General features: G+C 43.8%; 1 protein-coding gene across 1 annotated transcript; it reads right to left on the bottom strand.

Moving 5' to 3' along the window:
* Positions 1 to 213: 213 nt before the first annotated feature.
* LOC142558450 (putative serine carboxypeptidase CPVL) lies at positions 214 to 8014 on the bottom strand. Its single transcript, XM_075670585.1, has 3 exons — positions 7814 to 8014; positions 4878 to 5208; positions 214 to 1046 (listed from the first exon to the last, which is right to left on the bottom strand). Exons 1-3 carry the CDS (start codon positions 8012 to 8014, stop codon positions 214 to 216), a joined length of 1365 nt encoding a protein of 454 aa, XP_075526700.1.
* Between the last annotated feature and the right edge of the window lie 6648 nt (positions 8015 to 14662).

Raw genomic sequence — 14662 nt, 5'->3', positions numbered from 1 at the left:
CAGTAAAAGGAAAACACCATTATGGTAGAAGCAAGAGCCTTTTATTAAAATTGCTTCGCTGTTGCGCTTAGTATATGTGTTTAATATGGTAAAGATAGGGAGCCCGCATTAAATTTTCAGATACAGGTGTTCGGGATGAATGGAGAGCACCAAGCCACGCAAATAACCACGGATTAATTTAGCGCTACACGCACGCCACCCGGAATACCAACTTTAGGGAACGAGTGGGCACGCTGATGTTGGCTTATGAAACCTAGAACTTGAACTAATGAAATTGTTTATGAGATAGTTGACCTCATCAGATTTGTCTAGCGCAGCGTAGTGACCCGCTCCGAGTACCACTGCCTCCGCCAAATTGCGGGCTCGAACTATGTAGCCACTTAAGCCGTCGGAACCACTGCTCGCCGTCCACCCATCTCGAGGTGCACTTCGGTATTCCGAAGCACCACTCCAGTCCAGGCTACGCAAGTAGGCTCGCTGATTGGTTGGAGGAAACAGAGTGTCCAGCTGACCCATGTAGACCAGCATCTTACTCGCACTGAGGAGCAGCTCCACTTCAGCAGTGATGTCTCTAAGGAAATCAAATGCCAGGCTTGTCAGGAGGTCTTGGTTGGTCGCTTGAAAATTGGCGTCGAGCCCTACGTGAATTGCTTCCCTCAGTCCCGTAGAGTTGGCGTATTGGTAGAATTCAATCATGATTGCCGGTATCTCGGAGTACAGAGCGCTCGCTTGTTGGTTATACAACGTGAGATTTTGAAACAAGGTGGGCTCGGTGGGGTTAGCGAAGGTGGTTTGGGACAAGATTTGCAAGGCTTCCGGACCCTTGTCTTCGGCCAAGAGGCTCCTCATGGTTGAGAACTGTTTCGCGAATTCATCGCCGCCTTCCCGTGTGAGCATTGAAACTTGGTGCAGGAATTCGCTGGAGTCGGCCACGTCGAAGAAAGATCCCATGAATCCGTCTCCGACAGCTGCTCCTTGAAGATTCAGGGGCACACGCTTGACTTGGTCGGTGAGCAGCCGGTAAGCGATTGCAACGGTGTATCTCACTGTAAAAACACGATTACGGAATTAGTTTGTAACATTCTGTTACAAGGCTTTTCCCCTACCTTGTGCAATATATATAAATCATTTGAATAATTAGTTATGCACTTTCTATTATTCGACTTCATCAAGCATCCGCCTTCGGGCTGCTGCTCTTGCTGTTGTGGCTATTGTCGCGGATGGGGAAGATTATTCAGTGGAAGATTCCTTTCCCAATAATCCTTAAGAACTTTATTCAGTCGCATGGAAAGATCTTGCTTAAGTGAACTGGCTTAATTTACAACTGCGTTGTGGTCTTTTGCGGAACCGGTTTAATAGAAAACGATGCCGTGTTATACCACGACAGAAAAAGAAAATTAAATTATGGGGTTTAACTTACCAAAACCACTTTCTGATTATGAGGCACGCCGTAGTGGGGGACTCTGGAAATTTCTACCATCTGGGGTTCTTTGACGTGCACCTAAATCTAAGTACACGGGTGTTTTCGCATTTCACCCCCATCGAAATGCGGCCGCCGTGGCCGGGATTCGATCCCGCGACCTCGTGCTCAGCAGCTCAACACCCTAGCCACTGAGCAACCACGGCGGGTATACCACGACAGAGCTGTTCCTGTGCGATTCCCGTACCTCCATCGGAACTGACGTTGACGCATGAGGTGTGCACGTCGATGTGATATTTAAAGACACGACCATGCGTGCGGCTTATAACTCCTCGAATGCTTGGCAAGTTGCCCACCGCATCATATGCACAGTCATTGATAAAAGTGACTTTAGTAAGGCAAACACTCTCAAGACAATGACATTTAAAATACAACATAGACGCGAAAACAGGTGGGCATGCAAAAACAGTTGATTATATCATCGAGTTAAACATCATGTTGCAATGTGTGTCGGTACAATCTGCGTGTCTGACCACGAGGCAGCCAGATAAGGCGCAGGGTGGAGTAGAAATGCTAAAAGGATAATTTTACATAGGGGGCAGCTAAAACATGGTTTACGTGCTTCATAACATATACATCATAGAAGAATTCTGAAGTGTTTAGATTCGGTTATACTCCAGCAACATCTCGAACATCCGCAAATGCTGAACTGCCAACAATGCTTGATTCGCCACCTTTCGCTCGGTCATAGGCCTCCAACACATTATGTAGTACATCACACCCAAGAAGGCAGCTTTGGAAGGAAACCTTTTACTGAAGAATGAGGTTTAAGAACTAGTGCACTCTATGTATACGACAGATTTTTCTCGGTAGTGCTGTCTCCTCTCGCTGTTTGCGTTTTTACCTTTTTCCTATAATTCTAATGCATGTTGTATAAGGACAGCTGCTACCACTGAGCAGGAAAAGAGGGTATACGATGCGCTGATTTCCGACCCCCTGTGTAACGCATCAAAGCGAATAGCTTTCTTTCTTTTTTTTTTTGCTCTTTCACCTGTTTTCATGGTTGGTGGTCGGGCTTTCACCGCTGCTACATACGAAGGCGCCGATGCTAAAGTGCACATGCGCAGGCGCAACCCAGTTGTGCGTGTGTTTCCGAACGTCGACAGTCAATATATCAGATTAAGACACCTTCGATGTGAACGTTGTTCTCATAAACTTAACAATCTTATGTCATTTGGGAGGATAAAATAAATGTTTCCTCAATATCGCTAAACCATCAAGGCTGTCGCGAAGGTTGTAAAAATAGGCGATGGGCTACAATGCGAATGTAGAATTCTGCTGCGTTGCAGACATGCCTTCGTAACACCGTTCGCAATTGTACATGTGAGAGAATAGCTGGATCTGCCGGCACATACTGTCGCGCGAGAGCTCGGAGGCACCTGAAGCTCGGCAACTAGGGTGGAGCGCTCGGTTTGACCAGCCTTCCCTTCTTTTTTAACGCCTTCGCTCCATGTGGCAGCTGCGAGCGACGTCTCCAGCACCACTATACAGATGGGCCGGTTAGCGACTCTGTTCGCTACAGAATTACGCTACGAAACAACAAATGCTACCTACCTAAATGTTCTCAATACAGCAAATATGTGCCTTCAGTCGCGTCATTCCTTTAATTAAACGAATAACCTCCTGGCTGCTTATACTTACATTCAAAACCATCGTTGGTGCTTCCTGCGTATATGTGTTCTCTCGTGCCTATCTGATTTTGCTATGTATGTACAAAGCAAAAGGCAACTAAAGAAAATGTCGTTTTCGAGAATGACCGGCCTTTTGCCTTGCTCGCAGGGGGCTTTGGAAACGTACGTCATAAACGGCAAGGGTTAAGTGGCCGTGAAGTTACACCACTGAGCTCGGTGCGTTGGTTTGGATTCCATGCTGTTGCGGCAGCATCGTAATGGCAGTCAGACGTGGAAACGACAGTTGACTTGGGCATTGCTGCAATTTAGATAACTCCAGCTGATGGAAATTAACACACGTGGTCTTAACGTCGATTATTACATAAACTACATCGAGGCTCTAAATCTATGCGAAGCACTATATGTGAAGCAAAGCTTAAGTCGAGCAATGTGCATTGAATTCCATACATTGATTATGTGCACTGTAGTGTTTAATCCGACGCAGCTTGCAACTTAATTCAGTGTTTGTGCTTATCCAGTACAAACGTCGCAACATTTATCTGAAGTAGGTTTCATGTTTACATGCGCATCACTGTTCTCAAGCTAGGTCGAAATAAAAACACCTGATCAGGTGAATGCACAGTGTGAGACGTCTGCGCAGGCACGTTATGAAGACGAAAGCGACGTATGATGATTGTCGAGGAAAGAATTGTTTCTGTACTTCTCATGTCAGAGTAGCACACGCCCATTCTGTAGGATCGGGTAAAAGAAATGGGCATGGCCGGTGGCCCCTACCGAATGGCAGATGAAAGAAAATCGAGCAGGTTTAATAATTACCCGCCGTGATTGCTCAGTGGTTTTGTTCTTGGGCTGCTGAACACGAGGCCGCGGGACCAAATCCCGGCCACGGCGGCCGCATTTCGGTGGGGGCGAAATGAGAACACATCCGTGTACTTAGATTTAGGTGCGCGTTACAGATCCCCAGGTGGTCGAAATTTGTGGAGTCCTCCACTACGGCGTGCCTCAAAATCAGAAAGTCGTTTTGGCACGTAAAACCTATAATTTAACTTAAATTTAAGTCTAATAATTCGCGAAATTTAATTCGTTATTCAGTCAACACATCGGTGAGCTTTATAGACACCTTTGGGTCGACATTATACGCATGTCTACAGGTTTATTTTGCACGAATTAAATTTTTTTTACATGCTTGCTAGTACTTACGCTGTAATATACGCGTAAGCTAGGCAGGCGTACTGAAACTACTTTGTCGGTCAGCCGTACGAGGGCCATATAAGCCAGTTCGCTGCCGCTTGCATTCGGCACGCATATTATATTTGTAAATATATTTGAAAACATGTTCACCGAGATACGAACCGACGCAACAGCAGAAGCTGCCACCAAACCCGAGAGAACAGGCAAGGAAAGATTCGCTGCAAACAAGGCTCAATTGTCTTTAGACGAAGAAATGAGAGTCTGAGCCACTGCTCTTTCAAAAATATTAAAATTAAATTAGGCGATTTACGTGCCAAAACCAATTTCTGATTATGATGCAAGCCTTAGTGCAGGACTCCGGAAATTTCGACCACTTGGTGTTTTTAACGAACACCTAAATCTAAGTACACCGGTGTTTTCGCACTTCGCCCCCATCGAAATGCGGCCGCCGCGGCCGGGAATCGATCCCGCGACCTCGTGCTCTACAGCCCGACACCATAGAGAGCAACCACGGCGGGTTTTCAAAAATATTCACGACCGCGATAACGAGCACGGTATCTGACACCGATGCCCACCTCCGTACGACTCTCCGGCGACGTAGAAATCTCGATCCGTGTACTCAGAGAAAAGCGCCAGAAATTGTCCCAGGAATTCGGCGATCTCCGCGGCGATGTCCTCGAGGTTGTGCGGGTAACCAGAGGTGTCTTTCGTGAAGCTGTAGCCAGCTCCAACGGGAACGTCGAGGTAGATGACGCTCACGTCACTTTGCATAGTGTGGAGCCGCTTGTAAAGCTTTCCATCGGCGTCGAGGGCCAACGGTCCGAACTCGAGGAACTGGCCGAACAGGGAGGAAATACCTGGACCGCCTTGCATCCATAGCATCAGTGGCGCGGTTGACGGGTCTTCCTGAAATAGTTGCCATTTATAAGGTGGCGCAGTGTAATATATTTTCATACGCGGAATCGATAACGTTTAATTATATTTTTGTTTTTACACTTGTGACCACCAAACAGAGTGAGAAAGCGATGCGAATGCCACAGCGATAGCGAGATGTATGCATAGAGGGTAATTTATGTAAGAAACGGCGTACTGTTGCTTCAGAGGAAGTCTCCTGCCACCTTCTACTCGGCGCAGCGGAAAAGTAAAGGGAGTGAAAGGGCGTTATGAGGGGGAAGGCAGTGCGGGTAAATAAACGCAGTGACTAGTGAGGAGAACACTGCGATGACCACTTCGGCGATACGAGCCAACAAGCTGACCTGAATTTGCTCGACCAGCCAATCAGCGCGCGCCTGACGGCCATACTATCGCCGAAAGTGATCGTCGCGAAATATACGTCCACAGATGAACTTATCCCAGCCGCTATTCAAGCAAAACCTGCGCTCAGCAAATAATGCAAGCAAGGCTCAAGTTGCAGGACGGGACACGGGGTTACAACATGTAGCGCGCCATCTTGGCCTCTTGGTGATCGTTAATATACGGTGACTCTGTAGTTAAGCGCATCAGTGAGACATAAGGCCAACACTGGACCTTAGTCCAGTTTTGGCGGTACGCGCAGGATAGAGGTAATTGGAGATCCCAGGGAGAGGCCTTCGTCCTGCAGTGGACATAAAATAGGCTGCTGCTGCTGAAGATGATGATGATTCCCGCCCATGCAAGTGCTCCGATAAAGTGCGCCTGTGTACGTAAGCTTATGGTGAGGTAAGGCCCTAGCATTTATTAAGGAATGTTTCTTTCTGACCGTCGTGCCTAGGGATACGAAGCTATTTTAATGGACCATAATAGCCGCACGGCCTAATCGTGTCCGAAATGCGACCTTGGTGCGCGAACCTGGAAATGGTGTGGAATCTCAGCCAGCGTGGAGAATGCCACCGAGAAAAGAACAATTTTCATCGAACAGTTTGCAAGCTACTTTGCTACTGACAAGCGTTTTGACAGGCAGCTACGTAGCACCTCTGATGATCGTAAATTTGTCAGGTTTAGAAGCACTTTGCCTCTCAGTTTATGATGCTCTAATATAATACAACTTCTCCAGGGCGGATGGCAGACAGGAAAAGTAAGAGTAAAATAAGTTACTTCGAACGATATCTCTTTATTTTTGTTTTTGGCAGCCGCATCTGAAGGAGACCTCATGTTTACAAGCTTGAGGTCGGAGACGGCAGGTCAATATGAGGTCAGAGAACAGAAAGGGCAATACTTACGAGCAGTGAATCGTAATCACTTACAACAATCCAAAGTACAGGAATATAGGAGAACGACATACATTGACAAAGAAATGTAAAAGTGAAGAAGCTTTTCTGTAGTAAATTTCGAACTACTATGCAAATTGTTTGCCTATTGTGGAGAGCCGCAACATTTAATAATTCTGGGAGTGCTAGTCATGAGAACTTTTCGAGAGCGAACTGCCGCACGAAAAAATTGTAAAAAAAGCAAAAGAAAAACGAAGTTAATTGGAGTCGTTTTACTGGCAGCGGCAACTTTGTCTTTCGTGACATTTACAAGTAGGAAAACGGTGATTTATTTGAAGGCGCAAGAAAGGTTGCGAGATAGATCGGAACGACATGCGTTGACAACAAAAGGGATTATCGAAGAGACGCCTCTGTATACTACATAATCAACTACTGCAGGAGATTCAGGGCAACACTGGAGCATGGCAGCATTTAATAACACTGGGTGTAATATCAGCAGAATTTATTCGCGGAAAGGTAGAGAAGTCCGATGGAGGATGAAGATGACAATAATATTGTACGATTTGATGCTAGTGGTCTACGGCAGTGTATTTGAAGTCGGTCTATAGTCCTCTCTCGTGAGAAATTCGTATAGAGTGGACCCTTACTGTGGGAGTAGTACGTTTGAGTTGGTGTTCGGGACCCAAAAGAAAGTCCTTTGGGTATGGTCTGGCGTCATGAGAGGGTAAAGCTCGTCGTTCCTGTCTTCACGCTGAGCGAGTGCAGCATATACTCGTTAGCGCTTCGGGTACATGATAGAAACCGCAATTAGGATTAGCTCCCACGGCTGCTGAGGTGAATGTAACACCGAGATGTCGTATCTTGCACACCAAGTCCAAGCTTTTTGTGGCAAGCGAAACTTAATTTGGTGACGATATTGTGGAGGCGCCTGTGATGAGCCAGATTAAGCAAAGTTATCGAATGTGGAATTTTCGTATGACATGAAGCGGTGTGCGCTGGATGCATGAAAGAAGACGAAGAAGTGGACTAGGGGAGAAGTGAGGACGAAGAAGTTGGAATAAAATGGCGGACGACACCCGCCTCACTGAGATTATGTCATTTCTGCTGCCGTTCTATGACATATGCGAATTGAGAATTTACAGCGGATCAGGAATAAACAATGCGAACTTTGTAGTTATCACACAAGAAACGGCTTTCCCGACAGCATGTACCGAGTTTGCCAATAAAATTTTATTTCGTGACCCTATTGCGCCCGTGAAGCCCATATGCTGGGCGTGCTGCACATAAACCTTTGGAACGAGGTATAAATCAACGTAAAGACTTACCTGTGCCTGGACGTAGAGGAAGAACATGTTGCTTCCGAGTGTTTTGTTCACAGTGATGAAACCAGAGTGAGCTGTGGCGTTTGCCTCTTTAGCGAACAAGTCCACTCTGCTTTTGGCCCTAGCTTCGTCGTATTTCTTTTGCTCGATTAAGGGCGTCAGAAACAGTGGTCCCGAATCTGTAGAACTAAACGAGAATGGCATTTGTTGGTTATTCGGCTAGGTAAAACTTTGTGTGTTCATTGCTTGGTATTGTAGGGAAGAGTCCGTTTCATTTGCAAAAGAAAAACGTGGAAGAATGCTCCTGTGTGTTTCTAAAAAAAGAAGACCATTGTGGGCACCGAGGAAGAGGAAAGCCTTTAGAAACACGAGACTCAATATATTTAGTGGTAGCGTAGCTCTGACGATATTTGAATTGTCACCAAAGAGAAAGTACCAGACAAAGCAAGCAGACGAAATAGAAGAAAAATCACCAGGTGTAATGTCTTCTCTAGTCGTGTACCTGTGTGTGTGCGCACGCGCGTCTGTCATTTATCCTATTTTGCTGCAGCCTAAGCTGAACGACAACAGAAAGGCCCATTTGACACACACGCAACGCTACCGTACCTTTCTGTTGTTTTTGTCGTTCAGCTTGCGCTACAACAAAATAAGATATGTCGTACCAAGAAGCCCTATAGCTATCTTCGTCGTCTGTCATTTACTTTAATTTCTGCAGTTGAAACAAAGTAGTAAATATGACGCTCAAATATATGATGCGCTTCCATTCAGCATTTGTGACGGCCTCTTAGCTTACCAGTAAGATATACCAATTCGTTTTATAAACGTTGTAAGATCTTAAGCCATTGACGGTGCCTTTGATCGTGCCTGCTTGTTGCATACACATTCTTATTTTCGTGGTTTTACTGGTGCGCAAACACTTTTTCGTCACAGAGTATATCGTATTTGCTCATGCATAAGGGACACAGTAATTGTTAACCTCTAGTGAATTAATTAAATCTGTGGGGCCAAGATATATCAGGACCGACAGGGCCGCGATATTGTTAACGATGGCTTTTCCGATGCTATTCCTTTTTGCACTTAATCAGTGGTCAAAGCAGCGCTCCGCCAATGTTATCAACTTGGATCTGCCGGACGTCAAAATCGCGCCCCTGATGGTGTAGTACTGAAATCAGAGTTTATAAAATAGAATTAAGAGCGTTGTTAAGGACAGTGCACTAGCCGGGTAAAAAGTTTATAGCTTTTTGCATTGCTTACAATGATACATCACATTTCATACATACGATTTGCCTAAAGAACCCTCTTTTGTATGATCGTGCTGACAGTTTACAAAATATATAGATTTGGCGCGAACTACTGATATGCAAAAAAATTAAATATAGATTGTTGGGTTTTACTGATACGCAAGAAAGATAGGCTGGTGAGTCACACAATCTTGACCATCCACATTACCATAAGGCGAAGTGGCTAGCCAGCATGAATTATTATTTAGAAAATATAATTAGAAGACGTCAGGACACGCCGAACTTTAGGATCATGGTTAACAAGCGTTTTCGCTCGTAAGTGGTGCCTGTCGTTGATCAACTACCGTCGGTGACGATTGCTGCACGGTATCTGCCCAAGGAGAATTGTAGCTTAAGAACGTTTTCTAAACACGGATTTAGATTCAAGCAGCGTTATACTGCAAGCGTTCTTAAAGCTTTGAAGAAAGCGCAGGGTTTCATATACCAAGGTATCGCGGTTTTAAACGAAAATATAACCGTTTAGTTGTCATGAATTCAACTGTACACACCAGCAAACGAAGTCTAGAGAAGTTACGACCAGCAGGAGTGTCCAGGCGCTGGCGGGCTTCATTTTGCTTTGACGTTCAAATGACTTGGCTTCCCTGATGTGGCACCAGCTGGAAGGCCTCGAGCACTGCACGTGTAGGGAGCTTTTTATTTCATGGGGGCGCTTTTAGGTGGCGAATACGGCACAAGGGCAACTCCGACGTCGGTGTTGTGTTCTTCAAACTTCTATGCGTTTGGTTCGTTGCACTCATAGAATACCGCCTGCGCAAAGCGGATTTATTTATTTTTATATTTAGCTTCTCGGTGTTTCCGAACGCCCGGCGAAGTATACGATCGTGCTCAGCTGAACTGCCGCGGGCACTTTCATCGTGAGGCAAGCGAGGCTTCGATCTGCAATAAATTGAGCGAGGAGTATGTAAAAAATCGTGCGTGAAAGACGTATGCTGGTAGGGTCGGATGCGGGATGCGGGTCACCATTTACGGCATCGATGCAAGTAAACAACCTTTTGTTTTGTTACTGCTGTGCTTCCTGGCCTATTGGCATAGACTAAAAGGGACTGACCGAGACTCGAGGGAATGATACAGAATGTTTGGATGGATCACGTCAGGAGTAACCTATTTATTTATTTATTTTTTCCAAACGCCTTTAAACGCAAATGAATTGTAGAGGGGAGTGGTTTCAAAGGGACGGTAAGTCCTACAATGTTATACAAGAGAAACGGTAATACAAAAACAAATTAGGCAGAATGCAAGAAATTACAGCAAAACAAAAAGAAAACAAACAGCGTGACACAAAGAAAATTTCTTGCAAATTGGCAGAGTTATTTACAATGAAAAAATGTAAATAAGAATTTTCTGAACAAAGCATGATCCGTGATGGAAACAAGATTGGCAGGAAGGTGCTTCCAGTCACGTGAGGTGTTTGGTATGAAAGGCTGTAGAAATGTGTTTGTGCGAGAAGATGTACACCCTACTATACTAACGTGGTCAACCCGCGATGAAAGTTATGTAGGTGAAGGGAAGAGGTCAGCGTGTAGATGATGATAGACTGTTTCAAATAAACGTAAGCGAAAAGTTTTTCTTCGTAGCGATAACTGAGACAACGCTAAACTGACTTTCATTGCTGTTATGCTGGACGTAGGAAAATAATTGGCTAGTATGAAACGTGTGGCGTTATTCTGAATCAGTTCAAGCAAATTAATGAGGTTATCACGGTCAGGATCCCAAACAGCAGCGGCGTATTCTAATTTCGGGCGCACAAGGGTTTTATAACGAAGCAATTTTAGTTCTGTTGGAGGTTTGCTGAAATTTAGACGTAAGTATCCTAGCATTCGATTTGCGTTAATAATTATTACGGTTACATCAGAAGTTGTACTGATTCCTAGATAAAAGCATGAAGTTTGTTCAAGCGTACTACGTTTATGTTTATAATTTGGGCGACCTTCGTTTGTGCGAGAAACACGCATTAATTTTCATTTATTAATGTGTAATTCCATAAGCCACTTATCGCACTAGCCGATTATGGAATCTAAGTCGGATTGTAATATGTGTTCATCGTGGTCACTGCTCATTTCGCGATATATAACACCATCAACGGCGTAAAGGTGAATGTTAGAGGAAACACAACTTCTTAGATCATTAATATAAATTAAGAAAAGCAATGGGCCTAAAACTGAGCCCTGAGGCACGCCAGATGGAACATATGATGGTGAGGAATCGTGGTCGTTAACCGTGGCATACTGAAGTCGATTGGCAAGAAGGTATTCTAGCCATGCGAGTAAATTATGACCCAAGTTCAATGCTGAAAGTGTGACCCTAAGAAGTGCGTGGCATACCTTATCGAACGCTTTGCCGAAGTCTAAATATATGCAGTCAGCTTGGGAACTTCTGTCCGGTATGGTGTGCAAGCGATGTGTGAAAAGTAGTAGTTGTGTGTCACATGAGTAAGATCGCCAGAAACCGTGTTGAGCACCCGTGAAGAAGTTATTTGACTTTAATAAGTTAAAGATTTTAGAATATAGTCTATGCTCCGTAATTTTACAAGGAATGCTCGTTAATGAAATTGGGTGGTAGTTAAGAGGACCGTGCGTGCTACCAGATTTATGAATAAGAACCACCTTTTCAATCTTCCACTCCGATGGTAAGGAACCATGATCAAGTGATTGTTGAAAAATCTCAGTAAGGAAGAGAGCTGAGCACATCTTTGTTTGTTTTAGAAATTTTGAGTTGATGTTATCTACGCCACAAGAGGAAGACAATTTCAGAGAGATGATTACCTTTACTATACTAGCATATTCTATCGTAACAGCAGACACAGGGGGAAGAGTTCTATGAGAAAAAGTGCGAAGCTCGTCTGGATCATGAGAGGAAACATAACTAGTGAACGCTCTAATAAATATGAGAGGGCAATCAGCTAATGATATGAGTTCGCCTGAATCATCATTTAAAGATGTCAGCTAACTTTCATCGCCGTTAACAATGCTCCAGAATTTCTTCGGGTTATTACACAGTAAGTTAGGTAAAGTAGAGTCATAGAAATATTTCTTAGTTGCGCGAACAATATTTAGGTAATCTTCTGCGGCTTTAAAGTACACTTCCCAGCGTTCAGCAGCGTTCCGGAGCTTTGCCGAACGAAACAGCCTCTGCTTTTTATTACAAAAACGTTTAAGCATATTAGTAAATCACAGTGCATTAATGTGCGGTACCACTTTTCTAGCAGGTACATAAAATGTCAATAAATGTCAATGAGTTGGTTTACTTTCATAGTAAATATATTGTAGTTTTCTTGAATATCTCGAAGGTCATAGTTCTGGAGATAAATGTCCAGGAATTCACTCAATTTTTCATTGATAAGGTCAATGGGGTATAAATAACTTCAATTAGGTGCCATGAAAAAGCATGAATATATGATAGTAAGAAGTGTGCGCCAAGGCGAAATAAGAGAGCAACAAGTGCTGATGTACAGGTGAACTTGTTCAAAAAACAATATTCGACAGTCAATAGAGAGAGATTTTATTTCAGGGAAAGTGGTCAGGTTGAAGTGGCCTCCGTATCTGCACAGGAGGAAGAGAAGTGAAAGAGGGTAAGGGGGAGTGATGATGAGTACAAATTAGGGAAAGGGTAGATTTACCACCGTGCAACACTGCTGATGGCGCGAGCTCGAACTCATTTTTGGGGAGTGTTCCAGGATATCCGTGTATTGAACTTGTTGCACATTTTGGTAAGTGACCACTGGCCGAACGGGAGGCCCATAACACGAAGGTTAAGCTGGGGGTAAACTTCGAATTTCATATTCAAATGTTTAAAACGTAAAACTTCACATGCTTTGATGAAATAGCCGCTTGACCGATTATAATATAATCTCATACATTTGAGAAGTAGAGAAAAATTCTAGTAGCTCTAGGAAGCCGAATTTTGATTGACAATGTGTAATTCACAAGCCTTTCTGAAAATTGGTAAGTTATAGCGAATCGGAGTACGAAGTTTGCAAACCTTTAAATCTGCGTCACAAACAAATATCGCAGTTCTGTAAACAGTATTTGTCAAATACGTAAAACGGACAAATTTGGTGTATGAATTTGCAGCTGACGTGACATCGTTACGTAGGTTACGACGGTTTTTCAAGAGTCCTACTCCAAAATAAGCGGCATATTTCGGAGTGATATAAAACAAATAAGTTTTGTCCGCTTTAAACGAAATTTCTAAGCAGTTCACAGAAGTGTGATATCGTTTCTTTATTGCTGAGTAAGAGTTGTAAATTTAATGGTTAAGTTTATAAAATTTTGCAGAGTTCTCGAATTGTTTTTAATAAATCTACGGCGCAAATGAAAAAAAAAATCTGCTGGCTACAGTCTCTAGATCATACCTTCACTTAAATGCCATAAACCTAATAAAATTCGGACCATTGGCTGCGGAGAAGCAAGACTTCTTCGCTGTGTACCTTTAAGAATTTTTTCCCCAATGTGTAAAACATCAATTAATGCCGTTCAATACACCGTTGCGAGCAGTTTGTTTCATTGACGTTGTCTGTCAGCTGCTCCACAGCCAGCAGTACGGCACGCGCATATAGTTGGGACTGCCGTATCGTTGTTGCTGATGAAAAACTGACTCCGTCAGGTGTCCTTATCATTCTCGCTGTATTGCCTCCCGTATAGCGTGTCACACCTACAGGTCACGCAGAAGAGAAAAGAAATGTTCGGACGAATTGTGAGTGCATTCAGGCAGGAATTTATATCCTAAAGTGTGTAATATTTTAATGCGCCATAAGTGTTCATCAGTTGTTTAATTAAATATTTTCTAAAGGCCTTTATAAGACACACGCATGTCTCACATTGTAGTTCGTTCATAGAGCTATGTGAGTCTAATCTTTCTTCCCTTGTGATTTGCACGGTTTGCTTGATTCGTTTAAAAGGGTACCCTTTCTATCCTTTCTTGCAGCGCTGTGACCTCATTATGCTCTTGTATGTGTGGTATGACCTTAAACCATACATGTAGACTTTGAAGTTGTCTGTGAGGCTTCGCCCAGCAAGGCCCAGTATAGGACCGTTGAGAGAATTGTGACATGCTTGGCAGAATTCGAGAGATGTTGGATGTTTCTTGTAAGAAACTAGCGATTGAACCTTATTAGATGCAGTACATACATTGCATAATCGCCTTTCACGCATTGCCGTCGCAATTGTTTTTGTGGTTGTTGCTGTCGACTTTAGCATATGGGACTGTGCCTGCGAGGGGGGATTGGCCAATGTCCGTAATGGGACTATATTAGAACTCCTTGCTTCCCGTTAACTTAGTGGTCCGTACTACCTATAAGTAACTAATAATGATTATGAATTCGTAATATTTGAACTGCATTGACCCTCCGCTTTTCTTCCCTCTTGTTCTCCTCCATCACGCTATCTTTAAGATGACAGTGCCTTACGCGTCAGGACATCTTGTTTTTATTCCCAACAAATACTTTGTCTCGTTAAAGGCAGGAATTCTCAGTGTCTTTTGAAAATGTGACTTATGAATAAGGGCGGTCTGATGTACAATTTCTAAGTGTTGAGACATAATAAGGATGAGATAG

The sequence above is a fragment of the Dermacentor variabilis genome, chromosome 9 (genome assembly GCF_050947875.1).
Source record: "Dermacentor variabilis isolate Ectoservices chromosome 9, ASM5094787v1, whole genome shotgun sequence".
Lineage (NCBI taxonomy): Eukaryota > Metazoa > Arthropoda > Arachnida > Ixodida > Ixodidae > Dermacentor > Dermacentor variabilis.
The sequence above is the reverse complement of the archived record's forward strand: the minus strand, read 5'-3'. Positions and strand labels throughout refer to the sequence as shown.

Excerpts from the sequence above, each read along its gene's own strand:
- LOC142558450 (XM_075670585.1), bottom strand. The coding sequence starts at position 8,014 with ATGCCATTCTCGTTTAGTTCTACAGATTCGGGACCACTGTTTCTGACG. Across the intron at positions 5,209-7,813 it reads TCCTCTACGTCCAGGCACAG|GAAGACCCGTCAACCGCGCC; the intron begins GTAAGTCTTTAC and ends CAACTATTTCAG. Across the intron at positions 1,047-4,877 it reads CGCCGGAGAGTCGTACGGAG|TGAGATACACCGTTGCAATC; the intron begins GTGGGCATCGGT and ends GTGTTTTTACAG.